Genomic DNA, 12,335 nt, shown 5'->3' on the forward strand with positions numbered 1-12,335 from the left:
AAAGTTGAAAGAGCTGTTTCCTTTAAAGAAGTTCCTTATTGAATCATTTTATGCATACTTTTGGGTGTAAAAGCTGCATTGACAACATTTATATCCAAACAAAACAAAGCATGATATATCATATTCACTAAAAGAGAAATATGTTATGGATCAAAAGAGATTCCTACTAATACAGCAAATCAAGATGTAGATTAACAGAAAAAAAGCAGTCATAAAAAAATTAAAGAACCCCATTCTAACAAATATTTCTATGAAATGGATTATACAATCCCAGTAAAGATCCAAAGATGATATATTCCAAAAATTAATCTCTTTGCAGAAAACTAAACTGGAAAAACTACCTATCTCAAAAGTTCTGTAACAATGAAACATTCCTGGTTGAAAATGCACTGTGCTTCATTCAAGTGACCAAATCCCTGAAAAATCACTGCATCACATGGCCTTTTCCTATTATCAATTTTGGAAATACAAAGAGGCATGCCTAGAAACGTACAAAATATAACATGTAGTAGGTGTGTTAAATAGATAAAAAGTAGTGCCTTCTCATTAGTTTGAGTCATGACACTACCATCATCAGCAAATGAATACATGATAAATATGTTCCAAAATACAGAAAGGAGAAAAAATAAAAACTATTTCGTGTAAATTTCCAAATACAGTCTATCAAAATTATTGCCTAGCTTCTGAACTTGAGATTTAACTTGGTGACAACACAGAACTTCTCTGTGACAGGCTACATTCAACTTGAGATTCTCAGTTCCAAAAGAATATGGTAAACCACAATTGCCATGTTATCTCAAGCCTTTATAATGATAACAGCCGTGTGTTGATCTCAACTATAGGCCAAAATTGCACATCTGCACAAACTCCATATCATTGTCCACGTATTTGGTCCAGAGATTTTTGTATTGATTCAACGCAATATCAAGCCAGGGTTTCATGTTTCCGTTGTAATGAATAACAGCAGCATTGTTGATCTCATCCATGCTAATGCTGGGATTGTATCCTAGCCCAAGCACATGCCAGGATTTGTCCAATGACTTGGTTGTGGAGTAGAAGGTGATCAAACCCGGTGGCAAGGTCCCCGCTTTCCATAAAGTTTGGTCTTCATTCTGATAACATAATAACCAATTTAGCAATAGTACAAAGGAATAGCTTGAGCATTATTCAAGAATCTTTTTCTAGCAAAATAATAGTTTTAGAGAAGGCGATTAAATTGGCCCTGTTTAGATAAACTTCTGAATAAACACTCAAAAGGAGAAGACAAATAAGAAGATACACTAAATTAAGATCCTATCATAAGTTAAAATTAACTTATGCATAAGTAAAATAAGGGATAACTAAGTGAGAAAACTTCTAAAAATTAGCTTATGCATAAATTAATTTTAACTTATGAGAGAAGCTTAATTCATTTCACTGTCTTATTTTCTTCTCTTATATGTACTTATTAAGAAGTTCATCCAAATAAAACCTAGTAAACTAATACATAATCTTAGCACAGAAAAGATAACTATAAGAAGAAGAAATTTACCATGCTCTGCCAATAGTGGTAATTATCTGTAGATTTTTCACGCCTCCAAGCATCAAGATTAAATATATTCATGCCATAGGCCCAAGCACAAGCTTTTGGATTGAAGCTCTCCTTGATTAAAGGATGAGAGAAATTCAAGTACTGAGCATATCGGTGGAAAGAACCAAAACAGATCTCAACAGCACCATTCACCTTCCCATCCAAATCAATTTTCCACAAACCTGTCAAGTCTTTCTGAACCACAACATCATCATCCAACAGTAAGATCTTATACAGTTTAGGGTACATCTCTGGCAAATAAAATCGAAGGTGATCCAACATGGACAGGGACTTGGCATTTTTCATGTTTGCATCATTTGTGGCATTATCAGCTTGATTCTCAAGGTAATGATGCTTCATTTTTGCTGACTCAAGTTGCCTCAAGATTGGGACATATGATGAATTTAAAAATGAGAATTCTTCTACTGATTTCACCTCTAAAAATGCACCCCCTTCAATAGGCCTCATCTTAAACCAAACCTTCATTGCCCCAACATTCATCCTGTTTGTAACAACGTGAAAAACATGCTTCCACGGTTCATTTGCATTCTTCACCACCGATCTCACCACCACAGACACGGCTATAACATTGTCCGAGAATATTGCATAATGATATAAAGTGGGATCTTCAAACTCCGGCTTGGGCCCCTCATCTCTATATTTCTCAGGATTGGAAATCTTCTCACCCATCAACCTCATCGCCAAACAATGCAAGCTCTTGGGAATTGATTTGGCCGAAATCAAGCTTGCCATGGCACCATTCTTTTTTGCCTTCGCAAGTGACTCATGAACTGCAAATATCGTATCCTTCAACTTCTGAATCTTCAACTGATTATCATAATTCTCTTTGGACTCAACAATCATCATCCTTGCAATCTTCACTCTATCCTTAACCTCCTTCTCGAACTGCCTCAGCACATCCTCATCAATAGGTCCATCCGACTCAAACAACGCTGCTCTATAAGTCGGCTTCAATGAAATATCTGAAAAATTGCGCGCCAATTCATCAAACATCTTCAACTGCTTAGAAATATCAAGCTTGAGCTTCCTAGCATAAGCACCATAGGCATTCACCAGTGCTATGTGATCTTTAGCTTGCTGGTGTATCAACTCCACTCTAGTCCTAAGAGGGTCAGATTTCAATGCCAAAAAGGTCCGATGCACGTATGCATTACCAGTCGTGGGAAGATCCTGTTGACCAAAACACCTAAATCATTACATGGGGTTCGTTCAGTTTTGTCAAATCACCATGTGGCAAGGTTTTAAAAACAACGTCAAGGTTTTTATGATCATTTGCATTCATCTGCAATTTCTGTTTTGCAATGTCAAGTATCACAAGATTCACAAAGACACCGATTGAGACCAAAATTAAAAATTTTGCCATGAGGGTTATGCTTTAAATCGAATCTATAATAATGGGTCGTCTCTAATTAAGCAAAATTAAAATGGGTTTCAATCAAAATCGAAAATTTGGCATGGAAACACAAAAGGGGCATTGAAAAGTACAAAAAAAAAAAAAAACAGAGGAACTTACAGAGTCGTCGTTCGATGTGGAGGGGTTGGTGGTGAAGAGGACCGAAAGGGTGGCAATGAAGAGAAGAAAGAACATGGCGGAGATGAAGATCCGGAACGAGAAGAAGCTACGAAAACTAGATCCACCTCTGGTTCCTCTCGTAGCAACCGCCATTGGATCTTGGACTTGGGACCAAAAAACGTTGCTTTGGTAAGTGTGGTGAGCAGAGTCAGATCCAAGAATTTGAAGAATCTGAGATTAAAAAAAAAAAAAGTTGATTGTGGGTTTTAAGTATTATGAAATTTGAATTGAATGAGGGAAAGTGGAGTTGGCATGGTCGCTTTTGGGAAGCGAATTAATTGGAGGATGGAGAATTGGGACAAAGTGATGAAAAGAGCATCATGGAATTGGGATGCAATGAATGCAGAGTGTGTAGTTGTGAGATTGTGAAGTGTGTTGGTGATGCAAACAATTGAGGTAGGTTAGTAGTGTTCACACCCTCGATCTTAGAGGCTTATAGGCTTATGATAAACACACCTCCACTCTCATATAAATACACCCTTTTTTAAAAAAAAATATATAAAATATCTAAATTACCTTTTAAAAAAAATTAAATTCTTAAATTTACATCTCTCTTTCCCACACCCCCTTTTCCTGTACCCCATACTCCACACCCCTCTTCTTCCTAAAGTCTCTTTCCGCTCAATGTCATTAAACAATATACTTTTACAGTCATTCTGAATAGAAAAAAAGGACTAGCCCCACCATAACCAGCATAAGAAAGGTTCTTTTACGGTCATTAGCATTCCGGAAAGTACTTTCTGGAATAGTAAAATTATTGTTCATATAATTCCGGAAAGAACTTTCTGTAATAGTAACTTTAATATTATGGAAAGTACTTTCCGGAATTATGTAACAAAACATTTCCGAAAAATACTTTCCGGAATAAGAATTTAATATTATGGAAAGTATTTTCCGGAACATTTTTATATAATTTCAGAAAGAACTTTCAGTAACAGTAAGAATAAGAAGAAGAGGAGTGCCATAAAGAGAAAGAAGAGGGGTGCGCAATGTCAGCAGGTGGTCTTGTAAGAGAAAGACTCTTACTTGTTCTATGAAAAGACACACTAGTACAAAAATGACTTTTAAAATTGGAGTTTTAAAATTAGTCATAAGGTAGCCATTTTAAAACTGACGCGGTGGCCTGAACTGCAACAGAACGGCCCGTTCTGCAAGTAGAACGGCCTGTACTGCTTTCAGTACAGCCCGTACTGCAAGCAGCATGGCCTGTACTGCTTGCAGAACGGGCCGTTCTGCAAGCAGCACGGGACGTTCTGCAAGCAGCACGGGCCGTTCTTCTTGCAGAACGGCCCGTTCTGGTGCCGGTGCGGGGAAGGGAGGTGTAAATTTAGGAATTTCATTTTTTTTTAAAAAGGTAATTTAGACATTTTATATATTTTTTTTTTGAAAAAGGGGTTTGTTTATACGAGAGTGGAGGTGTATTTATCATCTGCCATCTTAGGACTACAATGGGCTCCATCTAATTTTTTTATTTTATTTTTTGTATAAAAATTTTTCCTCTTATTTTGACTTTGTTTTTCTCTTGGTTTTTGGCTGTGTTGTGTCCAATTCACGGATTCTTACTTTTATCTTGTCATTTTATTTTTGAGTTTAATTCCTTTTGTGGATTGTTAAACAAAATTACACTCTCAAATAATAATAATAATAATAATAATAATAATAATAATAATAAAAAGAACTTTGTTAGCACGATTTTAATGAAATTATCGTAAAAAATAACAAATTTTCTTGTACATAATATTCCATCTGTTAATGTAGTTTAAAGTTTTTATATAGATTAAAATAATAATAAATATATTATTTTTTATAAATATTTTTTACTAAAATAGTTTTACTTTATCAATAAATACATTATTTTAAATTTTTTTGATTGGAACAAATTAAAAAAATAGTATTATATAGAAAATCAAAAGAAAAAAAATCGGGCATTGATATTTTTTTAATAATAAAACTGCAGTCTTTTTTTTTTAACAAATGGATAAAAATTTGTAATTGAATAATTATGTTATAGCTGCATAAACAATTCTCTATTTATTTTTTCTTTCTTGTTTTCTAAAATTCATTTAGAAATGCATGGAAGTATAAATATTTGTTATATTATTATTTAATCTCAAATTATTATTTGTAGAAAATTTGTTAATTTTTATAATTATTAATTTAAAAATCATATTTAAATCATATTAATTTAAATCTCAAATCACATTTTTTTATTCCTTTATTTCCTACGCCAAAATAGTGTAATTGTATTTATTTTATATTATTATTTTAGTAACTATGTTTCCCCACATATTAGGTAGTAATTAGTAAGTATCAATTTGTTTCTCAGTGGTTCCTCCCCGGTAATCACTTTGATTTGGTGGATTTGTGAGGTGAATTCATGCCAACCTATCCATTTGGTTATTATATTTATCAAATTAGAATTGATGTTTGCTTTTTCCTAAATAATCCAACCAAACTTAAGGCAACTTGATTGGTTATTTGGTTTAGTTCAGTACACATACAATTGGCTTTTGATTAAAATTATTATCTTTTGAAAAAAAAATTACATATATCCGTAATAATGTACTTCAAGTATAAAATAACTAAATTAAGATATAATAAAACGAGTTCTATTAAACTTTGTTAAAAGAAAATTGTGAGAAGGGAGGTGTAATAATATTTTACAAACAAACAAAAAAAGAAACTGCTGATTTTACCTATTACTTTTTGGTTAGGCATAATTCCAAAATCGAGACCGCGTAGCTTAAATATTCAACTCAACAGTGAACCTAATTTATTTTTCAAAGATATTTTTTTAAAAAAAAAATGGACATTTTTATCATCAAATAAAATACACATATGGTCAACTATTTGTGCCTAATTATGTTGCTGTTGAAAGTTAACTCCATGCCAGTTAGCAAGTAAAATATGAGCCCAAAAAAGCACAGGCTTCATTAGAGTTTTGGACATCAAATTTAGGGCCCAAAATTCATCTTTTGAATCTCCATCACTTTCTAATTTTGTTCCCGGTAGGCCATTGTTCATTGGAACTTTTTAGAAGAGTGAATTTAAGCCTAACTCAATCTTACAAAACTGGTTTGTAAGGTGAGGATTGTTTTTCACTTATATATTATTTAATTGTCTAATCTCTCTCTAGTCGATGTGAGACTTGAGTTTCTCCCAATATACCCCTCACGTCCAACATTATTAGACTTGGTACGTAAATAAATGGTTTGTAAGGTGACAGTTGCCCTTTTTTAATGATTTAAGATTGGCGGGACTTGAATACACTCCCCTCATACACATGGTGCATGTATCAATAGTGGGTGACCCATTTTTAAGAATATAGGATAGGCGGCTCATTTTAAGGATCTATGATAGTTCTGATACCATCTTAGAATAGTAGATTTGAGTCTAATTCAACCCTACAAAATTGACTTGTAAGGTAATGATTATTTTTCACTTATATACTATTTAATTGTCTAATCTCTAGTCGATGTGAAATGTAACGACCCGGCAGGTCACCACACTCATAACCGCAGCACACCGAAAACACTAGACAGAATAGAACGAGTATATAAATATAGGATCTAGAATATAAATATATACAAATGTTCCAATCCGACTAGAGTTAGGGCGTACAATATAAAATACAATCCAAAATAGCCAGATAGTGGCTTAACATCCAAAACATCAGCCAGTTAAGACTCCCCGTCCTCTGCCAGCTATAAGCTTGCTCCTATCACAAATCTAGCCCTGCTCTGCTCCCATACAAGTATGATCATCGCAGTCCAAACACATGGAAACAACAAGGGTAAGCTAGTATAAAAAGAACAAGATATAGGGAAATTTTTAAGTAATAACAGCAATTACAACCATTAACAATTCATCAATAAACATCCTGTCAGTTATTACCACACAGTTTATCAATACACACAAAATGCGTCGTCACGCATATCACCTCGGAGATCTCCTATAACACCTCAGCCTTTCGGCCTACAACACCTCAGCCTTTCGGCCTACAACACCTCAGTCTTTCGGCCTACAACATCTAATAGCAACACACAGTGCAACACAACTGTTCATCTTAACATATCATCTTCCAACACTGTACAACTAATACAACTCAACATATCCACTTACAAGAATGTGCAACTCACATAACTCAACATCAGCAACAACATTATCTACTTTGTATTCTTCCATTTCTAATCAACTCAACATAAAACAACATTGCACACTATATAATATAACCTCATTCACGCGCCCGACGTACTCGTAGTTGCGCCCAACACAGTGCAACCAGAGGGCACCAGAGGGTCAGCGCGCCCAGCGCAAGCATGCCCGCGCCCGGCAGGACTCAGCCAGAGAGCCCAAGGCTCTCCCGCGCTTGGCACAATAGTTAATTGCGCCTAGCGCATGCCAGACAGAGATTCCCAAGAATCTCTCGCGCCTGGCGTGCCCAAACCCGCGCCCAGCGAGGGGAAAGGCAGAGACCTTCCTTGGTCTCGCGCCCAGCGCAATTTGGATTGCGCCCGGCGCCTTCCATGGCAGAGACTCCAAAGAGTCCTCGCGCCCAGCGCGGCCAAAAATCGCGCTCAGCGCCATGCCAGAAGTCCAAAATCAAGTTACAACTGACATCGCGCCCAGCGCGGTTCAACTCTCGTCCGACGTGGGCTATCCAGAGGCAAATATTTTCAAGCACGCCCGGCGCACACATCTTTGCGCCCGGCGGCTTGCCTAAATACTGCCTTCAAGTGGCCACGCACCCCGCGCGAAGAACTGCGCTCAGCGCGAGTTCAGCATCAAACCTCAAACTTTCGAAATCTTTTCAAAAACCTACAAAAGATCATGAAATCCACATGCAAACCATCCAAGTTATCCATTTTCATCCAAACATCAATAAAAACAGTTCATTTACAACATGCAAACACAAAACCAAGGATTTTTCTCAGATTTTCTCCGAAACCCCCAAAACCTGAAAACCTCAATTGCAGCAAGATCAGTCAAGCACACACAATTTCCAGCAACCACATACGTTCCTAAACCTATTTTCAGCCAAGAACAAAGCAAAATTTCTAGCTTCCCTTACCTCGGTGACGAATCCGAGTTCCGGGACAGCGGGAAGGGAAGAAGAAGCTTGAGGAAATGAAGAACGGAGAAGAAGAGTTTGCATCTCTACTAGCTCTCAACACCTAGAATCAGCACCCTGAATCCACACCAAAGGGGAAAGGTCAGCCAAGAGAAGATTTGGGAGGGAGTGAGAATTGAGAGTGAAGAGAGCTTGGGAAAGAGAGTGAGTGAGAGAGTGTGTGTCGGGGAGAGAAAAAGGAAAAAGGAGGGTCTCACAACCTCCCCAACAACAAGAGTTTTCGTCCCCGAAAATAAACTTACTTGGGAATAAAAATAGATACTGCTCCCTGCACTGCTGCTCCACCTCCCAAGTAGCCTCACCAGTAGCTGTATCCCACAAAACCTTTACCAGAGGAATGGACTTGCCCCTGAGCTCCTTTAGCTGATGATCAACTACAGCTACTGGCAACTTCTCAAAGGTCAGGTTCTCTTTCACTTGCACATCATCTAACTCCACCACATGACTCGGGTCATGGACGTACTTCCTCAGTTGGGAGACATGAAACACATCGTGCAGGTTTGAAAGAGATGGTGGCAAGGCCAACCGATAGGCAATCGGACCCACACGCTGTATGATCTGGTAGGGGCCCACGAATCTCGGTGTCAACTTTCTTGCCTTCAGTGCTCTACCCACACCAGAAATCGGAGTCACCTTCAGAAACACATGCTCCCCTTCGGCAAACTCTAAGGGTTTTCTCCTCTTGTCAGCATACGACTTCTGCCTACTCTGAGCAGTCTTCATCCTTTCCTGAATCATCTTCACTTTCTCAGTGGTCTGTAGGATTAACTCCGGACCTACCACCACTGTCTCACCATCCTGGTACCAACAGAGGAGTCCTACATCTTCTGCCATACAGCGCTTCAAATGGTGCCATCCCAATGCTTGCATGAAAACTGTTGTTGTAGGTGAACTCAACCAACGGTAGGACTTCCTCCCAGCTACCCAAGTGGTCTAACACACAAGCCCTAAGCAGATCCTCCAAGGACTGGATTGTCCTTTCTGACTGACCATCTGTCTGTGGATGATAAGCAGAGCTCAGCTTCAGCCTCGTGCCTAGGGCCTGATGTAAACTCTGCCAAAATCGGGAAGTGAACCTCAGATCTCGGTCGGAGATAATACTAGAAGGCACCCCGTGCAACCGTACTATCTCCTTTACATACAACTGAGTCAGCTTCTCCAAGGACCACTTGATGTTGACAGGCAAGAAATGTGCACACTTGGTCAAACGATCAACAATTACCCAGATAGCATCACTATTCCTAGCTGACCTAGGCAACCCAACCACAAAGTCCATAGTGATGCTATCCCACTTCCACGCCGGAATCTCTATCTGTTGCATCAACCCATTCAACTTCTGATGCTCAACCTTTGCCTTCTGACAAGTCAGAAAGGCTGCCACATACTCAGCCATCTCCCTCTTCATACCTGACCACCAGAAATTCTTCCTGAGGTCTTGGTACATCTTAGTCATACCCGGGTGTATGCTAAGTCTACTCTTGTGGCCTTCTTCCAATACAGCCTTCCTCAGCTCCGCATCCTGAGGTGGGCAAATCCTGCCTCTGAACCTCAAGATCCCATCTTCTCCTAGTTCAAAACCAGCAGCTTTCTCGGTACCCAGCAAACCAAGAAGTCTCACCAACTCCTCATCCTGCAACTGCTTGAGTCCAACTTGCCTCAAGAACTCATTAGTTATGGTAACGGCCTCACAACTAATGTGATCCTGAGCTAACTCCACACAGAGATTCAAATCCCTGAACTTCTCAACCAGCTCCAGCTCTCTTACCATCATACTCGACATGTGGAGGGATTTCCTACTCAATGCATCTGCCACCACATTGGCCTTGCCCAGATGATACATCAACTGAAAATCATAATCCTTCAGAAACTCCATCCACCGCCTCTGCCTCATGTTCAGCTCCTTCTGATCAAACAAGTACTTCAGACTCTTGTGATCATTGAAGACGCTGAACCGAGCACCATATAAATAATGCCTCCAGATCTTCAAGGCGAACACCACAGCTGCTAACTCCAAGTCATGAGTGGGATAGTTCCTCTCATGAATCTTCAGTTTCCTTGAAGCATATGCCACCACTCTCCCGTTTTGCATTAGCACACACCCCAGACCCTGATGAGAGGCATCACAGTACACGTCAAAAGGCTCACAAGAGTCCGGCAACACCAGCACAAAAGAAGTGGTTAACCTCCTTTTCAGCTCAACAAAACTCTGTTCACAGGCATCAGTCCAAATGAATGGTTGCTCCTTCCTAGTCAGTTGGGTTAGGGGCGCTACTATCTTAGAGAATCCCTCAATGAACCTCTGATAGTAGCCTGCTAAGCCCACAAAGCTCCGAATATCCGTGACAGTCCTCGGGCGCTCCCACTACAACACCGACTTTACCTTAGCCGGATCAACAGCAATCCCCTCAGCTGAAATCACGTGGCCCAAGAACTTCACCTCATCCAACCAGAACTCACATTTTGAAAGCTTAGCATACAACTGATTCGCTTTCAAAATCTCCAACACTGTCCTCAAGTGCTCTCCATGCTTCTCCGGGGTCCTGGAATAGATCAAGATATCATCAATAAACACCACTACGAATTTATCCAAGAACGGTTGGAAGATCCTGTTCATGTAGTCCATGAATACTGCGGGGGCGTTGGTCACACCGAACGGCATCACAACATATTCATAGTGACCATACCTAGTCCTGAAAGCAGTCTTCGGTATGTCACCCTCCTTCACCCTAATCTGGTGATATCCTGACCTCAAGTCAATCTTGGAAAATACCGACGCGCCCCTCAGTTGATCCATTAAGTCATCTATCCGGGGAAGTGGATATTTGTTCTTAATGGTTAATTTGTTCAGCTGCTGGTAATCAACACACAGTCGACTACCCTCATCCTTCTTCTTTACCAACAACACTGGAGCACCCCACGGCGATACACTCGGCCGCACCAACTGTTTCTCCAACAGGTCTTCCAACTGAACCTTCAGTTCAATCAGCTCAGCAGGAGCCATCCTATAGGGAGCCATCGACACTGGTCCCGCACCTGGGACCAAGTTAATACTAAACTCTATCTCCCTAATAGGAGGCAACCCAGCCACCTCATCTGGGAATACCTCAGCAAAATCCCGCACCACATCAATTTCAGAAATGACCCGCTTGGTCTCAACACTCAATGCAGCAAGCAGAAGACAGCACTCCGCCCCATCTCTCAGCAAGGACTCAGCTTGGCCAGCTGAGATCAACAGCTCATCCTCCTCCTGAGGAAAGATCAACCGCCTATTGGCACAATCTATTAGAATGCGATTGGCAGACAACCAATCCATTCCCAAGATTATGTCAATATCCACCAAAGGTAAACAAATCAGGTTCACCTTGTACTTCTTCTCATTCACCACAACCGGGCAACCCACACACAATTCAGAAGCAATCACAGAAGCAGAAGCGGGCGTCGACACAAGCAGTCTCAACCCCAAATCACACACAGGCACACCCAACATAGCAACACATGCATAAGATATAAAGGAATGTGTAGCACCCGAGTCAAAGAGAATCATCACATCCTTACCAGCAGCTTTACCCTTCCCCTTCACAAGATCATAAGAAGTCGAAGCTTCAGCACCCGTCAGAGCAAATACCCTACCAGCTGTAGTGGGTCTGTCACCCTTCTGAGTCTCAGTCCTCTGCACACTACTCCTCTAAGTATCAGCTCTCTGCGCATCTTTCCTCGGTGTACTCCCCTCCGGTCTACTCCTGGTGGGACAGTTGAACGACAAGTGGCCCATCTGCTGGCATCTGTAACATCTGCTCTCCGCGTGTGGATAATCCCTGATCAAATGGGATCCACCACACCTGTAACATCTCAGAGTGGCACCTCCACTCTGTCTACCTCCACTAGCAGTACTGGAAGATTTCCTACTGACAGGACCCCCTTGCTGTGATTGGGGCCTATCATAGGGCTTCCTCTGACTTCCACTTCCCCTCATGGACTCAGCTGGTCTCTCGGTAGCTCTAATCACACGGTTACCCCCTTCTAACCTCTCCACAATCTTC

At 40.2% G+C, this 12,335-nt stretch overlaps 1 protein-coding gene across 1 annotated transcript; it reads right to left on the bottom strand.

The window, feature by feature from the left end:
- Positions 1-417: 417 nt before the first annotated feature.
- Positions 418-3,588, bottom strand: GAUT9 (galacturonosyltransferase 9). Its single transcript, XM_020378808.3, has 3 exons — positions 3,105-3,588; positions 1,532-2,761; positions 418-1,112 (listed from the first exon to the last, which is right to left on the bottom strand). The coding sequence occupies exons 1-3, from the start codon at positions 3,255-3,257 to the stop codon at positions 837-839; spliced, it is 1,659 nt and encodes a 552-aa protein (XP_020234397.1). The 5' UTR covers positions 3,258-3,588; the 3' UTR covers positions 418-836.
- Between the last annotated feature and the right edge of the window lie 8,747 nt (positions 3,589-12,335).

This window comes from Cajanus cajan, chromosome 2, assembly GCF_000230855.2.
Source record: "Cajanus cajan strain Asha chromosome 2, NIPB_CcT2T_4, whole genome shotgun sequence".
Lineage (NCBI taxonomy): Eukaryota > Viridiplantae > Streptophyta > Magnoliopsida > Fabales > Fabaceae > Cajanus > Cajanus cajan.

What these genes read in the sequence shown, in the direction of transcription:
- GAUT9 (XM_020378808.3), bottom strand. Translation starts at nt 3,257, where the DNA reads ATGGCGGTTGCTACGAGAGGAACCAGAGGTGGATCTAGTTTTCGTAGC. An exon ending in CCACATCGAACGACGACTCT is followed by an intron (nt 2,762 to 3,104) that starts GTAAGTTCCTCT and finishes TTTGGTCAACAG; the next exon opens with GATCTTCCCACGACTGGTAA. An exon ending in ACCACTATTGGCAGAGCATG is followed by an intron (nt 1,113 to 1,531) that starts GTAAATTTCTTC and finishes TTATGTTATCAG; the next exon opens with AATGAAGACCAAACTTTATG.